Source organism: Colius striatus, chromosome 5, assembly GCF_028858725.1.
Source record: "Colius striatus isolate bColStr4 chromosome 5, bColStr4.1.hap1, whole genome shotgun sequence".
Lineage (NCBI taxonomy): Eukaryota > Metazoa > Chordata > Aves > Coliiformes > Coliidae > Colius > Colius striatus.
Genome location: NC_084763.1, coordinates 37,309,890 through 37,334,713, shown reverse-complemented (window position 1 = coordinate 37,334,713; position 24,824 = coordinate 37,309,890). Strand labels below are relative to the sequence as shown.

The 24,824-nt window shown below is 41.5% G+C and overlaps 1 protein-coding gene across 3 annotated transcripts in view; it reads right to left on the bottom strand.

The window, feature by feature from the left end:
- Positions 1-1,613: 1,613 nt before the first annotated feature.
- Positions 1,614-24,824, bottom strand: part of CRHR2 (corticotropin releasing hormone receptor 2) — a 163,070-nt gene continuing 139,859 nt past the window's right edge. For all 3 annotated transcript variants that reach the window (XM_061996499.1, XM_061996501.1, XM_061996500.1), the window contains 4 exons: positions 22,319-22,404; positions 19,068-19,203; positions 17,447-17,488; positions 1,614-2,740 (listed from right to left, as the gene is read on the bottom strand). In XM_061996499.1, coding sequence (XP_061852483.1) covers positions 2,600-2,740; positions 17,447-17,488; positions 19,068-19,203; positions 22,319-22,404 — 405 coding nt within the window. In that variant the 3' untranslated portion in view covers positions 1,614-2,599. The remainder of the gene's footprint in view (positions 2,741-17,446; positions 17,489-19,067; positions 19,204-22,318; positions 22,405-24,824) is intronic.

The following is a 24,824-nucleotide window of genomic DNA, read 5'->3' as shown; positions in this document are numbered from 1 at the left end:
ATAGTGATGTGTAGGCACAGTAATCATTTCAAAATTAACATAAGCAGTATTCCACTAATGGTGTGTGTCCACTATGCTGGCTTGGAACAGGGTTCAATGCTGGAAGGACTGAAGATCTCTGCTTTGGAAAAAGGATTTAATTTTTTTGTGTGAAAATACACTCCCAGTAGCGATAATAACTTGCAATTTCTGACAGTATCTGCTGCATTGCAAACCCCTTTTTCACGCCAGACTGGCCTAGAGACAGAGCAAACACAGAGGTGCTGAGTCCACACATCTCAACCTGTGGGTATGTTTGTCACTTCAAACACAAAATGCTGGGAGGCTGCACATGACTATTGTGATGCATGAGATGATATGCCTGACACAATCCTCTCTCGTGAGAGGCTTTTGTTTGCCTGGCTTGCAACATTTTGCAGAGGGGCACTGACAGCAGTGAGTGGCACTGGCAGTCACACTTCCAAGACTCATTTGTACCTCTGCTCCTTAGCATGTCACATGGAAGGCTGAGTGAAGACTCTTTCCTCCTTCTGCTCTTTGGCAGAGATGACAGATATAACGAGACAGAATCTCACATCTCCCTCAGCTGCCTCACTGAGGCACATGAATCTAAATGAGAGACAGGAGGGGGAAAAATTACAAAATTGTAATTTGTTAATTAAATTTGCTGTGCACTGCCAATCAACTGTGAGCTGAATGTGATCGAGCTGTTAGGATAGGATGCCTCCAGAAATGGGATTAACATCAGTGTCTTCTAAGGTATTTTCCAGCCCCGTGTATTCTTGAAAACTAGAGAGAGACCAATTTAAATCTGGAGATTTAATTCTAGAGATTTAAATCCAGCTTGTGCTGGAAAGTCCTCTAAAATATGTGATGAAAATTCAGAATAAGCATGTTAAAGTGGAAAGAGCAAATTAGTCCAGCACTGGTGGGGTACAGGTGATGGAGAACATATCACACAACTTGTTTTTTTCCTTTCTGCTATTGCAAAGAATCTTTCTTATGAGGAAAGGCTGAGGGGAACTGGGGCTGTTTAGTCTGGAGGAGACTGAGGGGGGATCTCATTAATATGTACAAATATCTAAATAGCGGATGTCAAGAGGTTGGGGCATCTATTTTTCTGTTGTGTGTAGTGACAGGACAAGAGGTAATGGGATGAAGGTGGAACACAAAAAGTTCCATTTAAACATAAGGAAAATCTTCATTACTTTAAGGGTGATGGAGCCCTGGCACAAGCTGCCCAGGGAGAGTATGGAGTCTCCTTCTCCGGAGGTTTTCAGAACCCACCTGGACATGTTCCTGTGTGACCTGATCTAGGTGAACCTGTGGAGTGTTGGACTAGATGAGTCCCTTCCAACCTCTACCATTTTGTGATTCTACAAAAGCCCAATGGAAGGGAGGGGAGTGCAGAGGGTCAGGGATCCAGTGTATCACCAAGAGCTGTGAAGGAAGGCAATTCATCTTGTATTTAAACGCCCTCTTGCTCAGGTTTTATCTTGAGATTGTTCTTATTGTCTCATTATTAAACGGGTTCTTTTTACTTGATATTAGATACAGAAACACCCTTGAGATAGGCGTTTGCTTATTTCCAGAGTAAAGAAAATGATGCCTGGTTTTATTGAAACCAACCCAGTGTAGTGTTTATTATTGAAAATATACAGTATTTTTGAACATCACATAAAAAGCCTGGTAGATACATCTGCTCTAGTTCAAAATGCTCAATAGATAATCTTTGTGCAGCATGTAGCACTATCCTCATAATACAAATATCTTCTTCCCATTTTTACAGTGCTTTCCTTTTGTATTTTTTAAACCTAGGAAAGATGTTCTGTTTTCATTCTGACTCCCTTGCCCCCTAATTCTCTTAGCTGGAAAAAAAAAAGACTTTCCAAAGGTTACTTACATCATGTTGAAAGCGTGGGGCTGAGTAAGGATATTTTGTAGAGCTATCTAGACATACTGCCATCCTGTTCAAAATTTCCTGTATGAACAGGGCATGGTTCTTGGAATTCCCTGGCCAACTCCCAGTCCATCAAAGGGAGAAACGGGGAAGGCAGAAAAATTCAGATTTTTCACGTCACCTTTCAGATGCTCTTTTTCTTGCTGCCATATGTTCTCAAATGCCACTTCTGCAGAGAATTATTTTTTTTTACAGAGAAACAAAGAAAGAGATGGGCTATCTATACCCCAAACTGTGGAAATCATTGGGAATCAATGTACAGGGTGAGATGGGCTGTATGTTAAAAATAGTCTTTGTTCACCACAATATGGAAAGGAAAAACAAAGAAAAGGAGAAAAGAATTGTTTCTGCCGGTATGCTGTGTTAGTCTCTGTGTTGTGAGCTTCCACAAGGTGCAGTCACTGTTGAGTCTCTCTCTTCTTTGAATCCATTTTGCCACCACCTACTCCAAGAGGCTCTTGCTCAATTGGCTTAAAGGAGGATTAATAATATGGGAGATGAGACTCCACAAACATTATGGGTACCTCATTGGGGAAGAGAGCAGTGCAGAATAAAGGAAGTAAGTTTGAAGAGAGGGGCTTGGTGGAGAGTGAAGAAAGAAGAACCCTGAAGGACAGCGGGTGTGCATCAGGGGGCACATCACACAGCCGCGGTCTGTTTGATGCTGTGGAAGCTGATCCGTGTGGGAGAGGTGGGGATAGACATGGCCCGTGCCACACGCACCCGGAGAGAGTGATGGTCTTGCCAGCGGTGCCATCTTTTCCTGGCAGCAGAACGGACCTGGTGGAGAATAAAACCAAAAAGAAAAGAACATAAACACTTAAAAATACTCAGGTGTCCTCTGTAAAGAGACATTAGTCAGCACTGAAACAACTGACGGTATGTGTTGAGCCAGTCTAAACATGAACATCTAGCTCATTCTCTTAGGTACTGCACCCTGGGATAGGCAGGGGTTTCACATACATCATGTTACAGAATCACAGAATGGTGAGGGTTGGAAGGGACCTCTAGAGCTCATCCAGCCCAGCCTCATGCTAAAGTTGGTTCACCTCCATCAGGTCACACAGGAATGTGTCCAGGTGGGTTTGGAAACCTCCATAAGGGAAGATTCCACATCCTCCCTGGGCAGCCTGTGCCAGGGCTCCCTCACCCTCACAGCAAAGAAGTTTCTCTTCAGTCTCATATCTGATGTCCTAAATACCACAGAACATTTCAAGTGGCAATAAATGCTTATGCTTCTGAATCAGGCCCTCAAGATGGATGTACCTGATGGGAGTCTTATGATGGAGAGACCTATCACAGCTGCCCCTGCTTCCCTTGTACATGAAGAAACATTGGTGTCTGTAACACACCCTCATGACCTGATCCCCATGAGCATCTTGTACAGGCAGTGTACAGTTACAGCCAACAGAAAAAAACATCCTCAAGTAGATGCTTACAAATAGGCCAGATAAATACAGAACTTTTTTTTGCATGGACCATAAAAAGAACATTGAACTTCCAGTTCAAGTATATATGCATATGAGCATGAGAAAGACAGAAATCCTAGCCTCAAGCACAATGGGAGAGGAGGTTTGAAATACTCTGACAGACTGTAACCAGTTCCTTCCAAATCACTGGCAGAGTAGACTCAAAGTCAGAACCTGGAATTAAACATTTCGAGCAACTGGATATTCTTGTTAATCTGTGCTTACTGTAGAGGTGGGAGCAATTCAGACACCTAACCTAGGCAGATAGGTAAGCCTAAAATTAGGTGAGATGAATGTAGGCCCAGCGAAATCTTGGACAGCAAATGGGTAATTGTACTCATGACTCTTGGAAAGGATGTTCTGCTGCTAACCTGAAATCCATCTAGCTTTGGGAAAAAGGTATTTTTACATACAGCCTCTATATCAAGCCAGAGCCTCCTTTGCCAAAAATTACATTTGTTTAGAAGGTTAGTTTTTAAATCATATAATGTGGACATTACACGTCAGCTATTGAGGCTCTCTTCCTGACCACAAAAAAACTTGTCAGTATGGTGAAAGGTATGATTCATCTCCTCCTAAAGCAGATGTCCAAAGTAGGCCAGATACTGTGGTCAGAAGAAAAATACCTATTTCCTTTTATTGGTTATAAAGTGTGTCTAGAAAACGAGCACTGTTTTAAATGTCTGGGTTATAAATTTAGCTAAATTTAGACAATATTGATATCTTACCCTGAATGTTTTTTGGTCTTTCATGTACTTCACTGCATCCTTCAAAAGTAAGGGAGTTCTCTTATTCTTGTTTTACCACCAGTAGGCTAAAGCTTGGGTTTGAATAGCAGTTCTGTAGAGTAGACCTCCATGTGGATCAACTACTATGGCAACTGTACAAGGCCTGGGATGAACTTGCACAGCCTGTGTGAAACCCATGCTTACACAGTGATCAGCACCTGAGGGAGGTAGATCAAAGCCCTCCTGGGTTTACCTATAATCACCAATGGCACTGCAGGGAAGATGGTATTGAAATAAGTTGTCCAAACATGCACAGACACTGCTTTTCTCCATTTAAAACTTGGGGTCTGTCTTCAGGTGCAGTGGAAGTCTACTCAGAACATGAGAAACACACACTTCCCAGCCCAACTTCAGAGCAGCTCCAATGTGCTGTTTGACAGCTGCTCAGATGAGCTGGTGAGCTCTAGTAGCAGAGGTATTTCCCACCCAAACCACACACTGTCAGCATGAAGTGTCCTAAATGAACAGGATGGTTAAAACATCAAACACTTCATAAGGAGGACACGGAGACCACTCCTCTCAGGTGGTTTCAATCCTCCCATTTCTTGGTGGGTCTTCAGAGACTTAGTCAAATCCATAGTCTGTAGCACTATTACTTAGGAACTAACAATCTCTTTTGATTAGCAGCTTTGTCCATGAAACACACCTCATTTCAGATTTGTGTCAACTTGCAAAGCAATTTTGCAGTTGCCGTTGTTGGTGCCTTTTCACAGGAATGCTGAAGCTGGAGATCTAGTGATTCCATCAGAGCCCTTCTAGAAGGCAGAGATTGGGAAAAACCAGCAAAAGGATCTCTTTCTTTGGATGCTTTCTCAAATGCATGTGATCTGTGCTGCTTGATCTGATAAGACAAATAGATGCAGGTGTTTATAGTAAGGTGAGAAGATTGTCACACTGGGTTTTTTTCTTTTCATTTTGAACCAATGACCTGTTTCAATATAAAAAAATGAGGTGTGCACTTAATAGATGGGACAGACCCTAGAAAAATAAAGGCTATGAGGGGATAGGACTGCTTGCATGGAGAAGGGGAAAAGTGAGTATCCAAGTGAAAGAATGATTGACGTTAGAAGACAGCAGTGCCAGGAGAAGCATGGTCATCATGAATGAATTTGGTTAAGTAACAGTGCAGGGAATTGCTGGAAGAACCTCCCATTACCAAGTGGTAGATGCAACATGCCTCCACTATTTTCAAGATGGGTTTTGGTCAGTTTACAAAATGAGTTAAATGAGATAGTTATATGAGAGAGACAGAGTCAGGATGGGCTGACTCAGCCATATGCTACTACAGTAGAAGCCAACCTAGACTGCTGACTTTCACTGTAACATCAAACTGACCTCACTGGCTGGCTCAACTCTCCTGTTAAAAAAAAAAAAAATAGAGGACAGAAGATGTGTCATACTGTTGCACCTCCCTGGATGCCCAATGTTTGCAAACTTCTCATAGTTCTACCTAGAGTGGCCAAGGTATACTTATTTCTTGTTCTGGATTTAAAGGTGAATATAATACAGCCCCAAAGGCAAACACACGTGCTAGAGTACATGCAAGGGGCAAAGGGATGCATCTCATGTGAAAACTTGATACCTAGTCTTGGGCAATTATCTTTTTAATATAGACAATGGAGAAAGAAAGGAGGTGAGTACAAAACTAGACTAGCTAAACATTGAAAACCTAAGGTAAATGGCGTAAGTAACACATAAGGTGTCAGAGGGTTAATCAGGGTTCTGAAATTTTCCCATGAAGAACATGGGACTTGCTCTGCAGAGGCACATTGCCTCCAAAATGCTCATTTTCCCCTAGATCCCACAAATGCTGAGCTATTGTTAATTTTTTTTTTCCACTTGCTCTTGTAATGAACTTCACCTTTGTACAGGGAGCCTGTGATTTAATTAAGTCCTTCAAAGAGGTGAATGGCTTCATCCCTGGTGTAAAAACATAGAATAAATCTGTATGTTCAGCATAATCTTGCTAAAGATGTTAAGTACCGCGAGTTACTGTGTCCCAGGCACTCTGCTGCAGCACTTCACTGTGTCAGGACACGGAGGAGTCACCTGGTGAGCTTTTTATATTTCTGAGCAACTTGTATGAACAGATACTTACTCAGCCAGTGAAGTCAGATTAGATTTATCATTTGAGCTTCAAACCAATCAAGGCAAAACCAGCTACCTGGAGATAAAGACGTGAGTCTAAGCAAGCAGTTGTCCAAATGGCTTTTATGATATGGTTTGCTTACAGGCTTTGGGAGTGGATAAAAAGTAGCAACAATGTGCTGCCTTCTCATACAGCTGTAACTATTTCTAGTTGACTGGGCACATGAAAATGGACTCTGCACTTACGTGAGTGGGTGCAAAGCATTTCTTAATGACAGAATAATTCACTGCAATGAGGATGTGACCAGAGGGCAAGCAGAAAAGGTTAAGCTCAAATTTATCTTACAACTGCACTCAGAAACAAATGTTAGCTTAACTTTAGGTCAGAAAAGAAAAAAAGTTGTGACTGCTATGATTACACGTTAAAAAAAAAAAAAACACCAAAAAACCTGTTACACAGCCAAAGAGTAATAGAAAATGGTAATGCAAAATAGCAACTTCAAAACTTGTTGTTATTCTCCATCTATCATTTAAGCATTTGTAGATTCAGCATCAGGTCTTAGAGCTAGCATTAGCACATCTATGACCTGAAATTAACAGCACTTGCCTGCAATAGCCCAAAGATTCTCACGAGCTATCATTAGTGATTAAAGCTTAGCAAAGAGTCTCAGGAATACAATGATCAGCTTTAACTTTAGTTGCTTGAGATGACAAAGCTTATAGGAGCTGCTGAGCAGAAAGCTCAGTTCTCTGTGTTGACCCTTGATGTGACTTTTCCTTGCAAATAGTTACTCTTTCAAAATTACCCTTTTCAGCTCTTTGTGTGCGGTGAATCATTGCATCTTCTGAACATGTGGTTAAATGAGATTTACTGACACTGGTGCCTACAGAGTGTAAGCTGTGGTTTCAGCAGGATTGCTTTCAAAAGAAAGAATTCACGTCATGGGATGGAGAAAAATCAATGGGCAAGTTTTTCTTTCCTGATTGGTGCATCTAACTAACTGCGGAGTTCTGCAAATCACTAAATCCCATATCTGATCATAAAAATTGTTAAGAAACTCTCCTCAGAAGAACAGCAAAAACAATGAAAGAGATGGAGAGAAGGATAAAAAACATGCACAGAAGGTTTGCTTTTGATAAAAGAGACATCAATTTTGTATTGCTATTACTTATGCTAGACACTGGCTGCTGGCTCATTTCTTTCAACCATCAATAGAACTGAGCTGAAGAAAGAGCTTTTAGTGATCTTAAAATCAGTTTTTGTAAGACATGTCATGTTTTATTAGCAGAAAGGAAACTTGATCCATTTACATAGTGCTTAGAATAAAGAGGCCCATTCACTTAGGGTTTCTTGATGTAATAGTAAAATGTAATAGTAATGTAGGTAACAAGGAAGAGTTTGATAAGGACGGCAGGATTAAATGAGCTGCCATGGAAATGTAAGCTGGAAGTAAGACTTGGGATGCTGCCATGCTGTCTCCAGAAATCTTGCTTTTCTCATGTTTATATAGATATTGATGGGCTTTGAAACAGGCTGATTTTTGCTCTATGAAAAGAGGCCTCACTGATGAATTCATCAAGTTCAACTTAGATTTAAGCACTGTTGTGACATGTTGTCATGACTGTTGTGATCTTTGTGCTGTAGGTGGAGGTGACTGGAGAAAAAGTTGACTTTAAACATTTTTGGTTATGAATGTTGGTACAAACTGCGGAAAAGTTGATGAAAATTTATTCAATCTCATTCTAAGCTACAGATGAGCAAGAGGGACTTTCAAGCAATGTCCAGATCGGCAAAAGGGAACAGTCTATGTAGACTTTAAATTTCAAGACACTGGTCTCAGTGTGTCTGACTCTGCAGTGTAATCCTCTTCCACGGAGTTTTGGAAGCCCTGGCCACTCTCTGTATCCAGCAGACATGGCAAAGGCCATAAGGTATTGGTAACAGTTCATCAAAAGGAGACAACTAAAATAGGTCAGTTGAAATCTACCCTCACTTGGGTGAATCACTGCCTATAAATGAAGTTGAGGGTAATCAGCATAAGTTTATGTAATAGATGACTATTATTAGAGGGATAAGTCCCATCCATTACACAATGGAATTAATGTGAGGTAATAACTTATATGATACCTCAAAAGTTTTCCAAAGGGTTAGGATGTCCCTCAAAGGGAGGAAGGACAGTAAATGCCGGATTTAATACTAAATGCTGTGAAGAAGCCTATGGGTCAAGCCTCTCCAAATCTTTGGAAGGATTAAGTGTAGTCCTGAATGAAAGCAAAGAAGGCCAAGCACAGAGACCCCTGGACTGACAGACCTAGGGACTGCAGATGAGGAATGCTAACAGTCACAGAGAGGTAAGAGTAAGCCTTTATCTATTTTTTTTTGTAAATAAAGTGCATAATTCAGCAACTATATGAGTTGTGATTATCAGTGCTTAATCCTTCTAAGATTGGGTTGTAGCCAAAACAATCTGCAAGGCTCAAAGGAAACACAAATGAAGCTCAGGTGGAATATTTTTTTTTCCAAATAGCCTACATCACATCACTATTTTAAGCAACATTGTTAGGTTTCTTTTATCTCCCTTAAAAAAATTATCCTGCCTAATTCCTTTGCCATTCTTTTTTTTTTTTTTAACCACAGTCCTTGTCAGCAATTCCATGCCTTCTGCTAACAGGTGTTTTGCACCACCTGCAAGACTAGTATGCTGAAGTTTTATTTCTAACATCACAACAGTGAAGGTTTTTTAGACTGTATCACTATTAGAGAAGCCAGAACAGTTCTAATTGGTTATAAAGATTTGCCTAGAGTTTTGGAGTGGAAGTAAATACTGTTCCCTTCTTCTGGGCCATAAAGGGCCAGAAGTAACCACTGGAGAGGGAGGCCATGAATGCAATCAGCCTACCTCTGTGATTTTGTTGTGGCACGCTCTGGAGTCACACAACAGCAGTGGTGTAGTGAAAAGGAAGATCTTAGAATCACAGAATCTTTCTAGTCGGAAAAGACCTTTAAGATCATCAAGTCCAACCACTCACCTCACACTGCGAGGCTCATCACTAAACTAAACTAAACCAAACCATATCACTCAGCACCTCTGCTATGCGTCTTTTGAATATCTCTAGGGATGGTGACTCCACCACCTCCCTGGGCAGCCTGTTCCAAAAACATACTATTGTTAAAAAAGTTCTTCCTAATCCCCAATCTAAACTTTCCCTGGTGCAACCTGAGGCCATTTCCTCTTGTCCTATCATTCATTACTGGAGATAAGAGATCAACCCCCACCTCACTACAGCCTTCTGTCAGGGAGCTGCAGAGAGTGATCATGTCTCCTCCCAGTCTCCTCTTCTCCAGACTAAACACCCCCAGCTTGCTCAATTACTCACAATGGAGTAGGAAAAGACTCTTGGACCAGCTGCTACCTTTCATCACACCTGGACTTCTCATTTTTCTCTCTCTCGCAGGACCCCAGTCTGAAGGGACCCACTGGAGTAACAGCAACGAAGGTCTCTTTCTACCAGATCACACCTAGGTGTGAGAGATGTGTACTGAGGAGAGATTGCAGTCCTGTAATGAACTGCTGCCTGGTGGTCCCAAAGGGATGGTTTGATCCCTTCAGTTGACTTTGTATTGACCAGGCATTCTCAGAGCCTTCTAGGAGTAGTACTCATCCTCACAGTGCTGGACACATTTGCTCAGAAAGACATTACTGTGAGAGATGGAATTAAAGTGTATCTCTCTAGTCCACCCCCATATTCATATTTATTCAGTGATTTGAAGTAATGCTTAATGCATGTCCTTTGGGTTCAGAATGATTAATGTCAAGTCTGCTTAGACTGATGGGCAGCTGGATGACTAACCATTTAGGTGATGATTCATGGATGGTAGTTATAATGAATAGCCTCCAAAGATGACCAGATGAAAGTAAGACACTTTGAGCTTAATAGATTTTGAGACAGATGGTGCATGGGTAAAGGGTCAACACAGAAAAATTAAATATATTTATCCTTGCCTTGCACATTGTTGTGAGAATAATTTACAGTGCTGCCTAATGAAGTAACCTCTTCTATTTGGTTATCCTTTCTCTCAAAGTCATTTCCATTTTAAATGTCAATTCATAGCTGATTATCGATATTAAGTAGATAATACTCAAGTTTGAGGCCTCTTTCAATTCTGACAGAATTCATGCTTTACAGGATTATTTCAGACACAGGCCTTGCTCATTATGTATCCCTCCAGGAAATAGTTAGAAATGAAGTATAGCCACCTTATCATGGACATAGGATTAATTAATTAATTATAGAATAAATAAGATTGGAGGGACCCTCGGCAGACCTCTGGTCCAATGCCACAAACACAGCAAGTCCAACACAGAAATTTTATCCAGTTGTGAGATTATGTCTAGGCTTATCCAATCATTATGAATATATTCAAGGACAAAGATCTCAAAACACCTCTGGGCCTCTCTTCTAGTACTTAAATATCCTCACTATGATTTCTTTTCACCATATTTAATCAGGATTTCCCTTGTTTCCTTCAGGCAGCTTGAAGACTCTTATTTTCTCTCTAGCCCTTCATCAAGCACTACTACTTTATAAATTTGTGTCATTCTCACACACAATCACTTTCATTCACAAGGACCCTGCTACGGTACAGCTGTGTTATTATCTCCCATTTGGGTTAGCAAGGTTTCCAAGGCTCACAGAACTCTCTGAGAAATCAGTGCTGGTGGTTATTGTCAATGACATAAAGCCCCTAGTAAGAAGGAAGGGTGTTTTTTCTGGAGGTAGAGATCCTTCCTCCATTATCCTTTTGTTTCCATCATGCCTTTGTTGAGGTAGCAGGAGTGGAGCCAGCCCTATCAGTGACGTTCCCATTCCTCTGGAGATTTTCCAGTGGCTGGCTGGAAATACTTGATTTCCTTTTCTGAGTGATGCTGCAGCATCTGAGATCTGACCTCCTCCCCTCCAGACTCAACAGCAGCCGTATGACCAAAGCCAACACAATTGTACTGAAAGATCTATTTGGAATATAAAATAATGGAACCATTCAGGTTGTAAAAGACCTTTAAGATCATCAGTCATTAACCCAGCACTGCCAAATCCACCACTAAATTAGGTCCCTAAACAACACAAATATGTGTCTTTAAATACCTCCAGGGATGGCAACTCAATCACTTCTCTGGGCAGCCTGTTTAAAAAATACAGAACAGGAACACTGTAAACACAATCTTTTCCTCTTTCTTTGAAATACTTTATTTTCTCTCAAGACAAATCCATCACTAGCAAGGAGGTTTGGCTGAGAAGCTGATACCACCCTAAAAAGGGAACTGGAGAGAAGATTGATCTTAAAGATGCTTTACCTGGAATCAGTCAGAGAAATGCTGGGAGTGCTGTAGCCATCTGTATGTGAGCAGAAGGTGATTATTAAAGAACTGAAAGAAGACCCTGGAGGCAAAGGTAGGAAGAACCCTTAAGTGAGCTGTGAGCCTAGAGATCAACGAAGAGTGATTATAGTGCTACTGAGGGTCACTATTGCCTTCTGTTGTCTTCCCTTGACGTTCTGCTTTGATAAGCCAAAGGTAACAACTGTCTTCACTGGCCTAATAGCAGTGAATCTCTTTTGGTATTGAAAATATAATGAATGTTTTTCCTGGGTTTCATATCATGGAAACAATTGTAAGGCTAGTCTACATATGTCAAAAAATTATAACTTTCACTGTGCCTTTTTTCAGTTTCATGCCTGGCTGTGACCTGGATAGGAATGTTTTTACCCAACATTCAGCTCTCAAGATTGTTTTCAGTAAAATCAGAGGTACCATGTGAGATGAATCCCACACCAGATATAATTTTGAAAGATAGGCTTTAATTAAACACATTCTACCAAGATCAGCTTCTGGTTTGAATTCATCAGTATGTGCCTCAGAGGCTGAAGGGACAATTTAGCACTTTCTATGGATCTATACTCTCATTCAAATTTACATGAGGATGAAATACCATGAAACCATAGCCCTGATTATAGATTATTAACAGTTACAAGCAAAATAAACCTAAAGATTATTTAGTGAACTACAATAAAAATTATCCAATTAGAGTTTTAGGGAAATACATTCTCTTCAGCACAGTTTCAAGCTATTGTATCCATCCTTGATAAAAAAAACCCAAACTTCATCTTAATTTGTCCTTCTAAATCCGTGTCATGTGAAATTAAGTTCAGTCTTGTGATTTGTGAGTTGACAAAAAATTTTGAGAAGCATCTTGATTTTTGCAGTCATCGAAAAAGAAGTTCACAACCTGCATTCATTCTTTGGCATTTAAGGTAAATGCACACGTTTTTCATCATGGCCTTTTTCATAACACCTTAAATTCTCAGAAACCTCTCATCTTCAATTTCTTGGAAGTCAAGAGAAGATCATTACCATTCAGATTAAATGAAATTTGCATATTTTTGCCCTCTAGTGCAAGTAGATGTTTTCTGTGCTAAAATAATACAAGTTGGTGGGTTTTTTTCCATAAAGTCTCTAGACAAATTAATATGAGTCAGGTTCCAATGGCCTCATGCCCATCTCTGGTACACAGAGTTTGTTCAAAACAGCTTCAAAACTTTTCAGAAGCAATAAAACATAAAATAAATGTGTCAACTGCTTCTTCTCCTTTGGTTCACTGTAATAATTTCTGTATAATGTGTTGGCTTGGAAAGAAATTAATATTCAAACTCTGAGGGATCATATCTCCAGTGGAGAGGCCCAAGTGATACATAGCCTCTCAAGATATGGCCCATCAGCTTAATTCTCACCACAGTCAACAAAGGTAGTCCAAGATCTGTGTGAAACATTGTGTGTTATGGAAATAAGGGAAAGGGATATGTTTGTATTCCCAGGTCAAACATCCACTTCAAAGCATATGGAAATAAATGTCTCATTTGAAATTCTTTGCATGGACCACAATTTAATAGCTTCACTTCTCCCCTTCAGTGATCCCAGTGCTGCACTGTCACACCAAATCACTGAAAAATCAGAAGCAAGACCTTTTATGGTAATATCCTGTGTTACCAAGGTGCCATCTTCAGTTGAAAATGGAAGTGTGAAGAGTGCTGTGGAGGTGCTGCCTTCTCCACTAGAACATCAGATCTACTCAAGCCTCACAGCTATGTTGCTAGCCACCACAGAAAAAAGGGCTGTCCCAACCTCCTGACACCTACCCTTTAGATATTTGTAAATGTTTAATTTAATGTACTTGTCCTTGTTGAACCTCATGAGGTTCCTCTCTGCTCAACTCTCAAGCCGATTGAGATCCTGCTGAATGGCAGCACAGCCTTCTGGGGAATCAGTCAGTCCTCCCAGTTTGGTGTCATCAGCCAAACTTGCTGAGGGTACACTCTGTCCCCTCATCCAGGTCATTGATGAAGATGTTGAACAAGACTGTCCCCAGAGCTGATCCCTGAGGAACTCCACGGGCCACAGGCCTCCAACTCAATTCTGTGACATTGGTCACCACCCTCTGGGCTCTGTCATTCAGACAGCTCTCGATCCACCTCACTGTCCACTCATCCAAGCCACACTGCCTGAGCTTTGTGATGAGGATGTTGTGGGAGACAGTGTCAAAAGCCTTGCTGAAGTCAAAGTAGATGACATCCACTGCTCTCCCCTCATCTAGCCAGCTGGTTATGCACTCATAGAAGGATATCAGGTTGGTCAAACAGGATTTCCCCTTGGTGAAGCCATGTTGACTCCCCCGATAACCATCTTTTCCTTCATATGTTTAGTGATAACATTCAGGATGAGTTGTTATCACTAAACCTTTCCAGGGGTGGAGGTGAGATTGACTGGCCTGTAGTTTCCTAGGTCATCTTTCCTGCCCTTTTTGAAGACTGGAGTGCCGTTGGCCTTTCTCCAGCCCTCAGGCACCTCACCTGTCCTCCACGATTGTTCAAAAATGATGGAGAGAGGCTTAGCAATCACATCAGCCAGCTCTCTCAGCACTCTAGGATATATCCCATCAGGATCCATTGACTTACGATGGGCCACATCCCTGATCTTGGCCCCAGGCAGGCAGCACACCGCTCAACTCCCTACCTGCTCCACAGATGGGTCTCTCAGTGCCCCTTAGCAGCGAGTCACCCACAACAAGCACTCGTCGCCTACAGTGTCCATTACCTACTGCAGGTGGAGCAGCTGATGGGTTGCTTGGTGGGTTGTTTGATGGATTTTCCCGTTTTGGAACTTGCTCGTTGAAGTCCCTCATTGCCAGTGCCTCATACTTGATTGTAGTGGGCAGTCTGGAAGGAGGGCTTTGTAGACAAGCCTTTGTCTTTCTTCTTTTTGTAACCAGGGTCCATGGCTTGTTAGATTCACTGGAGACTTGCATCTGATTGTGGAAGTCTCCATCTTTCTCCCCTCTAACACTACAGAGCTTACTCACAGTTTCCTGCAGCAATTTCACCAGTTGCTTCAGTTCCTGAACTTGAGGGCACCTATGACACCTTGTTGCCTCAGAAGCATAGGTCCCTAAGCATCCTAAACACTCCCTGCACTCCACCTGGACTGAAGCATCTTTACTAACTGGCTCAGTCTGGGTGGACACATTGACCTTCGCCTGGGTTTTGTCCACCTGAGCCTTGGCTTTAGTCCTCAGGCAAGTGCTCACCATTTTGCTAGGTCGAAGCTGGGGCACTTCTTTGACTTCTGTTTCTGTTTGTGGACCATGGGGTTGTTCCCTGCCCATTCTCCCTGCTTGCCCTGTCTGCACAAACTGCTGCGCCACACCTGGGTGCTGCGTCACTCCCTGTTTGCCAGCCCTGTTCACTGTGCTCCTGGTCACTCACGCTCCCTGGGGGATGATTAAATCCCCTGCAATTGCTGCGGCTCCACCTCCCGGCAAGACCGTCCCCCTCCTGAGAGCTGCCTGGTCCTGGCGGCTCTCCTTGCTTTTCCTCCACTCTCCGTGCTCCAGGAACCCCTGGATTACCTCAATCGGCCACACAGCCGCGAATAAACGATTAATGACTCAATAAAGTGGTTAGAGTTGCCATGGTTTGGCTAGTCAAGTGTAAGTTGTACATTAGATGCAAACATTTGGCTACAGAGATTTCACTCCCAAACTCAGCTATTTGTAGGTGTTTACATGTGAGCAGAGTGTCTAGGCATGCATTATAGTCAGTGGAGAGCTGGAGGTACTGTCAGTGAAGACTAGAGTTGTTGAGGTGAGCAGGTGTAGGTGTCTATTGTAGGCTAAGCTGATGAGAAAATGACTTTATCGACTGGCTCAAATTAGTCACATAGTCATTTGAGAAGTCCCACTTGGCTTCCCACTTCCCAATCTGAAGATGTGACTCTTCTACAGATCCTCTATTATATCTGTCAGACCCATGTGGATGCCTCAGATACCTCATAGCCTGTCAAGCAGTACTTTGTTTACAGAAATGAATCAAGATCACATCCATCAGCCAAGTTGGGTATCTTAACCTTGGACTGACTCCCACATGAATGTCCATTCCAACTGTAATAGTAGTGTGATACAGCTGGGAAAACTACTTATGTAAATCATTCCAGATCTGCTTGTAGATTGGTGTCAAGACACAGAAGTACATGAAGTGAATCATCCTGCCTTTCTACAAGCTTGATTATGGCTGAACTCATTAAAAAGTTACAGGGGATGAGAAGTTGGCTCATGGCCTTGGAAAGAGAACTTCAGACTGCTGTAGCAAAGGGGGTATTTTTCCCACTACAAGACAGCTGAAAGAATTCCAGAACAGTGAAAAGAGTCAAAGCCTGCTACGAAGAGCCAACTGGTCATAGCCCAAGTGCACAAAATAGAAGTCTTATACAAAGTCTTACAAAATTATGTGGCCTGGGTTCCTTCACTGGTGTTCACTATGACACCACTGAAAAAAAAAAGAAGAAAAAAAAGACAGAAAAAAAGCCTGCTGACTGCAAGGAAGGTTCTCCTTCTGCATCAACAGTGTAAACCTGATGCATAGAACAAGCAGTACTGAAGGGACGTGACAGACTTCTGGTGCCTTTAACCTTAGCAGACTGTGCAGCACAGCAGCTCACAAAATCAAAGCATGATCATGAACAACTCAGGTACATGGTGAGGTTTTGATGTAACTGTAGTCCCACAGTTAAGGTACCTGCACTTTTTTTGGGGAAGATTTCACTTCCCTATTTATTAAGAGGCAAACAGAGTGATCAGAACTTATTGAAGGAAAGCTGGAAAGAGAACTGAGAACATTCTGCTGCCAATATATGAAAGGGGCATGTGGCTAACCTGAGAAAGTAGTGTTGCTTCTTGTTAACATCACCTCAGAATTAATGAGAAAGAGAGGAAATGAAGAAAAGCAAAAACCCAATTACTGATGGTTTATTAGCTAAAGTATATAAAATGTTGTAGAGCAGCTGGGTGAAAAGACATGTTCATTCTTTTGTGTAGCCCACAATGAAGTTAAGAAGCAGTATAAACAATGTATATAACAATGCAGCAGGAATTAATTTCTGCAGAGAGACAAATTTTAACTGGACAAAGATGGCATATTAAAGTGCAGGTAAATAAGAAATTTGCGGGGTAAGTAGGGGAAGAGACATAAATCTGGCACACTTTGAGGTGTAACTCAAATGATAAGGCATATTAGTGAAACATTTCTTGCTTGAGCAGCAGTACCCAAAATTAATTTTGAGGAACACCACAAACCCTGTGCCAAATCCTCTTTTTTGAATACAACAGGCATTGATCACGCAAATCCTAACTCACTCAACTCAGTATGGGAATTTCATTGTAAAAATGGGCCACCTGCTGTATATTCTTAACAAGAGCCCAGCTCAGAAGTAATGCTCACATATTCTCAGAAATCATATTTGTAACTAATGACAAACTTCAAAGAGGTCCATAAGTTTATAACCTGAAAAGGCTTCATTTTCTTCTGTCCCAACCTCCCAGGTAATAACCTGAATTTGGTAAAGCTTTTTAAACGAGGCACACCTACAAAGAGGGCTGGGAAATTCACATGCACATTAACAGAAACTTCTGTAAGAGCAACAGACTGATGGGATTATGACCACGTGTAAAAGTATCTTATGTCTCGACAATCAGACATTCAATTAAGTTCCAACTCCTATGAGTTAATGACACTGACAGCAGAGGACACTACTTACCTCACCATTCAAGAAGCAATAAAATACTGACACGAAGAAACCCTGGAAAGAATTGAAAGCAGTCAATTAGTAGGTAAGTATTTAACACGCAGAATCAGGGACTGAGCTTTATTCTGGGACCATTCTGAGCAAAAAAATAATCTTGTTGAGATCAATCACGTCTAGACAGATGAAATTTTTACCTTACAACTTCACGAGAAATGAAGTCTTTTGTGGCTCACAGGTGAGACGTGAGTGCTAGAATCTAGGCAGCTCTACCACTGATGGAGGGGATTGACACTTCAGCTGTGCTATAGCATATCTACAGCTTCCATCTGCCTCCCCAGTATGGCCCAGACCTCTCATAGGTGCTATGTCATGCCTGCCAGCTCTATGTGGATGTCTCAAACACTTCTGGGGCAGGAGGGTGAGGGTTGTTTGTGTCAAATGGCCTTAGACGGTCTTGTGCAGGAAAGTGTGTCAACAGGTTGCTTACACTCATCAGAGCTGAATTGTTCTGTGCAATCTATTGACAGCAGTGACTAGACCCCTGTAGTGACTGCAAAGATTGTAATGACTATAATGGAAGCTCAGATGACAACATGATGGCACTTTCATCTCTCAACCTGTGAGCATTTTGCTTTTGACAATAGACTGCAATTACTGTCACCATAAAGGAGAGATTCCCTGTGCTTTCTTTCTTACATGTGTCTTTATAACACCAACAACCAAATAGGCAGTGTAGCACTTTTTTTAGACATTGAGCATCAGCAGATAAAAAATACAACTGAGTTTAGGGAATGAAAAATGTGGATTGGTTTACTGGTAGAGGCTAGAGGCTTCCCTTGTTCACAGATTAAAAGGGATGCTTTTCATTGCAATTTCTAGTGGGATGCTCTGTGTTTCAAAGCTAAACATATAATCAGTAAAAACAGCAACCCAAAGCTCAAAACTTTTGCAATCCAGACAGTGCATGTGCTGTATGTTTCTATTGATATCCTAGGTATCAGAGTGCTTGTTCCTGCACATATCAGAGGTGCAATACTAATGTCACAGTTCCATCCACCATTCAAAGTCTTCAGTCACTTTTGGTTCTGTGAAATATCCAGAAAGCTGAGGCAATTGTGTCCCATTGCCTTTTACATCCTGGAAGAATGAGTTCTCAGTTGGTGCAGTCTGATGTCTGAGTATACACACCACTGCAGAAGAGCTGGAGTGAGAAGTTGGGCAATATAGCTAATGTCTTAATCAAGCGAACCCAACAGGTAGAAGCTTCCCTTTGCTTTAGCAATATCTATGAGTCTGAGTCTTCACCTCAGCTCACTGTGTGCTCTGTTAAGAGAGAGGTACCTTGGGAGGGTGATTCAACATCCTCTCTCAGGCAGTTTAGGATGGAATGAAACATCATCTCTCTCTCTCCATTGACTTTAGATGTTGAGATGTGTCCCTCCAGTACATATCTGAGAAGAGATCTCTGCTCCACGTGACATGCTTATATATCTATCACATAAGAATGAATAAAGCTGAGCTATTTTCATCTACTATTTCTATCGAGGACTTCATTGCCATAAGTTTCATGGCTGCAAAGCATGGAGGATCTTTTCAGTAGTAGCTGATACCAGCTGTAAACTTGCTCTCTTACCTGAAAAGACTGCAGGAAGGAATTGAAATAGATGAAGACGATCTGGGAAATGTCATCTTCACCAGGGTTGACAAAGAAAAGCATATAGGTGATGCCTAGCAGAGGCAGAAGAACTAAGGTTGCCTTGACTGCCTTCCTGTGGGTGGGAAACAGAAAACACAAGTGAATGCAAGAAAGAACAACTGTGTTACCCAAATCATTGTAGACTGACTCAATCCAAACAAATCACTCATTTAGTGGGGAAAGGGGTAATAGTGCAATTAAGAGGGAAGTACCTCCATCAGCTAGAGAGGGAACTTAGGGAAGTCAAGAAAGTTCAGCATTTGCATACATCAAACAGGGTGAAAACAAAACAAAGGATGGCCTAAGACACGTCTGCTCAGGGCTGTCCAATATGTACTGGAGTCATTGGAGGAAAGAAGCATTTTAAGAAAGAAATTCATATGTCAACTTCTATCCAGTGTCTAACACAAGTGAATGAAGTTAGAGAACATAAGTCCTCCCTCTGGGTACCTCCATCTCTCAAGACATGCTGCTAGAACATTTGCTAAGGATAACAGTGGAAGCCTATATTTGCATAATGGCTAAATAATTTGAGCTTTTTCCCAGGAGGACATCCAAGTTTTAGGCATTTCCCATCCTGCCTGTGCAGGAAGAGTCCTGAGGCTTATTGTGTACCAGCTTATTGTGTAACCCAAGATGGAGGCTCCAAGAGTCCTCAGGTGATGAAGAACACAAGTTTACAGGGCTGAGAGAGGATATTTAAGGGGTAGACCATGGGAACTCATTTCTAAAAGGCTGGATAGAATTTACCAGAGGAGCATGGAAAGAGTGAGACACTCCACTTAGGGTTGTGAAACCACAGGTGAGTTTGTTAGTTATCACTTTCTGACGTGCACTCGGAGAAACATGTTCTGGAAAAGTGCTTTTCTTTGAATCCTGCTGTTTGTCCCCACACCTTGTATTCCAGGGGACAAATGGAAACCTTTTTTTATATCACTTTCTCCCTCTCTCCTTCCTCCAGACAGTTTCTATCCTATCAGTGAGGCTTGCATTAGGCTGAAGCCTTGAGATTCTCTGCAGCTCTAGTGAGAGATTTCTTACTCCTCAGGGTGATAAGTGCACAACTTAGCTGCTGACCAGGGCATGAATGCTATGTCCACAAGAACTCCTCTACTCCCATCTTTTGACTCTGTCTGGAGTATAAACTCTTGCTCTCTTTCTGCAACACTTGCACAAGCAACACAATTGCTTTGGGCTGTCTTATAAATAATAAACAAGCAGATGGTACACAATGAAGCATAAGTGATTATTAACAGAATTATTAGGGGCTAATCTTTACTATTGGCACTGTAATAGCATCTTGGGATGTTAGTTGCATTGTGTAAAAATTAAGCTTGTACAAATCTCTGTATAATGCCACTAACAGGGAAATAAGGACAGGCAGGTAGGCAGGCAGGGGAGCACAAACACATTGCCAGTGTCAGGACAAAGTGAAAGTCTTAACAAAGACATCATCTAATAGTCACTTAAGAAATGTTTGGACTACTCAGCTTTAGGGCAGCAAGGCTTGCCCCAGGCCTTCCTGGAAATATAAGGATTTCTATTTAGGTTGTGAAAAAGAAAACTCCCTCATAGAGCTCATAATGGGGGTAAAATCACTGTCATCTCTTCAAGGACAAATGCAATTACTTTAAAGTGTCTCAGAAACTAGTATCTCTAATGCTTCCTGCAAACTGTCAGGGAGAAAAATGTACTGAGATTTGAAACAGTGTGTTCTCATTTCAGTTTTATGGCATGAGGTTTGAGCATGAAAAAGGGGTATTTTTTCCCTACATTTCTCAGAAGATGCACAGAAAAAGGTCTGAACAAGAAAGTCAGACCACTGCATTAGCTTAATATTTGTTCCCATACCCTAGACAAGACGAAGAGGAGGGAATGAAGCAAAACAAAACCTCATTATTGCTGCAAAATTGCCTCCAAAGTCAAGAACAGGTGGATTTGAGGACATCAGGGTTCAAGCCTCAGCTTGATACATGGAGCTTTTATCTAGAAATGACTTAGAGGATTTTGACCACCTTACTCCACAAAACCTGTGAGTAAAAGCTCCAAACATCTTGCAACATACTGCAGATGGTTGGAGGAGTTCTCAGCATCTCCTGATCTCAAAGAACTTGCTTTTTTATTGTTTAGGCTGATATAAGTCCACGCATGCCGCTGCCAGAAGGGGCCAGGCCACCTTCATTCTGCTGCCCTGGGCTAAACATGTCTGTCTTCTCCTTTCTGTGAAGTTGCCCCATCAGCCAGCTCAGGAAGATGACCCATCTGAAATGCTGCCCCATATAAAGGTAACAATTAGTTAAGGATTAGTTCCACAATGCAACCCACTGAGCGGTTACACTAATGCTGCTACCAGCTGAAGGGAAGGGGCACAATCACCCTCTCATTCCTACACCCTACACTTCAAAAAGAACATTAAAATCTACTGTAAATACCTGTAATCATCAGTAATGATAATGCTATTGATTACAAATATATGAATGTTTTGGTCCAAACTGTGTTCTCTTACTTCTGGCTCCAACAGGATATTTGCATCAAATAGGATCCTAATATGCATATGTACATGATTTATTGGGAAATCTGGCTACTGTATTGTTCTGCACCTACAAAGCTTGAGGCTGGGGCAGGGAAGCAACCTAGCAGGGACTGAACAGTTTTTCACTGATTCTCTAGGTTGGTTGAATGAATGGCCTAGTTAGCAGTGAAAGGGATGTGGTTCAGTGGTGGGCTTGGCAGTGTGAGATGAGTGGTTGGACTTTATGATCTTAAAGATCTTTTCCAACCAAAACAGTTCTGTTATTCTATATGCTTGTGTACATATAGAAATAGATAAAGCTCCTATCATCACTTGAAATGAAATCCTTTGGATGTCACTGGAAAGGGGAGGTGTTACGTGTTTGTTGGGGCATGTAAAGAGGTAAAGAGGCTGGTGGCTGTGGCAGTGCATTAAGCCTGGCCTGTTTGCATTGTTTGGACATTGAAATGGAATGGGCAGAAAAAAATGCAGGCATGCTTTTATGGATAGCCTGTAAAAATAAATACAGTGTACTTACCCGTATGAGCCCAAGGGCAAGAAAGACACCCTTGAGAACAACAGTGACATACGGAAAGACAAAGATGGGACAAGGACAAGGTAGACAAGGCAGTTCTTTGTTAAAACTGGAAACAGCAAGAAGCACCAGCTGACTCACCTGTACTGTATTGTTTCTGAAGTGGTTGAAGCTCTCAGCTTTGTCATTAAAATCCTAACTATGTTAAACAGAAATACAAAATTTATCTGCAAAACAAGAGAGAGGAAAAAATAAGACCAGTGAGTCAAATAACGGCTTAAAGGATGTGATACACCTTAAAAGGCACATTTTGCAGTTCCAGTCTGATTGAAAACAACCTCTTGGTTTTACCATTGACTGAAACACACCTAGAAATACCAGATTACACAGCAAACATCCAACAACTATCAATGCTTTCCTTTGCTGAGTGTCACAATGAACAAAAGGTGGGATTTTTTTGGCTGTTTTCACTTGTCTCTGGCTGAGCTTGTCCAAGGCTTCCTGTACAGAGTATTTGACAGCACTGTGCTGTGTTGAGATGGTGGGTGTTTTAAACCCTCCTCCCATTCCACGCAGGCTGCCATGGTTAGATGGGGCTACCCAGACTCTAACAGATCAGAACGTGAGCTGGTTACACCAGAATCCCTTTGTATTTGATGAGGGACAGACACTGCACTCCACAAGAGACATTTAAAATAAAGCAGATGAATCACACCTGAAAAATGCCTGTTTTTTTTTTTTTTTTTGCATTTTGCATTTTCTTCCCTTTTTAAGCTGCTGAGCTAGGGAATTATTGATTCTGATACAACCTCACCACTGAGAATTGAGATTTGCTCTGATTAATGCTGCTGTTGTAGCACCTGCTAGAAAGTCTCTTACAAAAGTTTCCTTTCAATGTAAACAGGAAAAAAAAAAAAGCCCCAAACCTGAAAGAAGATTCTAATTTGTAGGCTGTGATCAGTAGAAGGATTTGGCACCTAGGAGCAAGTTTTGAGCTGCTTTCAACTTGTAAAGTAGGGTAGCTTACACGATATTGACCTATCTCAAAATTGTTGATGATATATATACTGTCAGAACTACAGAACCTTTATCTCAGGGCTGCTGAGGTCACAACCTAAGCTTGTGAGAAGATATTTCTCTCTCACACATTTCCAGAGTCCCAGGGCTCCTGGTATTTTGCAGTCTATGAATGGAACAATTGTATGATTGACTTCCAACTATTCATGAATGCTGTACCAGAGCTACCAATAAGGTGTTCACAAAATATGCTGCTTTTTTTTATTTCTCTCTGCAATGTGGAGTATTTCTGTGATTACAGAATCTTGTCATCCATCATATCCTTCCCTGTGGTTACTGTAAAATTGTTTATTACAAATGGCGCAATAAGCACCAGAATAGACATTGGGAGACTGGCAGCACTGGGAATCATATATATTAAACACTTATTAGGTGAGATACAAAAATGCTGCTCTAGGAGTTAACATGACATTTTCTTAAATATTTTCTCAGCAGAGCAGGACCTAAGGGAGTATAAGAAAAAATAAACCAGTGCAGTTTGTACATTTATTCTTGCAATTCTTTGAGTATTGCCTTTCTCATATTTAAGAACTTAAAGTCAACTGGTTCTCACTTTTTCAGAGATAAAATGAGATTCATATCACTGGTTTGACTTGAATCTCATAATGGCAACTGCACCACTCGTCAATAACAGAAAGAGAAATCTTCAGGCAGTCTCTGCTGAGAGACAGATGGATAGACATGTCTTTTACCCACAGAAAGAAAATTTCTGCCTCTGAAATTCTACTACCAAATGTTGAGGCTTTTCATCTGAGAGACAGGTTTGGGTTACTTCTATCAAGGATGCAAAAAGGCATGAATGCAAAACTTGCCATATCTGCAGTCGTAATGGATGGGGACAGATGAAATCATAGACTCTTAGGCAAGGGCAAGTTCCAAATACAAGTAGGACTAATCACATGGGATTAACATGATGAACTGGACTGGGGAAAGCATTCGAAGTTTCATAAGTCCTACTTAGATGTGACAGCAAGGAACAGGAAATTCAAATTGGCACAGGCTGCTTCAGAAAAATTAGGGATTTTGATCTTCTCTGAAATGAAATTGCAGAAGTGTGATTCCTCAGTCCAGAAAGAGAATTGCTATCTGAAAAGTATGGGCGATACTTCACTAGAAATATGCTTATTCTATATAAACAAAGTTTTCATTCTCCCAATCTTTCTCCTAATCTCCCTCTGTCCAAGGGCTGCAGAAAGAAAACAATGATGGTGTACAGAAAGGATGTATTCATACTTCTCACCTAGAATTTCATGTATGTTTGCACTGATTCCTAATGACAGCTGGCTTGCTCATCTGGTTGGCAACAGTAATACTGACTGCCTCATTTCATAGAATAAGAGAATCATTTCATTGGAAAACACCTTTAAGATCATTGAGTCCAACCACTCACCTTACTCACTGCCAAGCCCACCACTAACTCATGCCCCTCAGCCTGTCAGCTACACAGCTTTTAAAGGGACAGGGAATCCATCACCTCCCTAGGCAGCCTGGGACAGTGTCTGACAACCCTCTCAGTGAAGTTCTTCCTAATTTCCAACCTAAACCTCCCCTGGTGCAACCTGAGGCCATT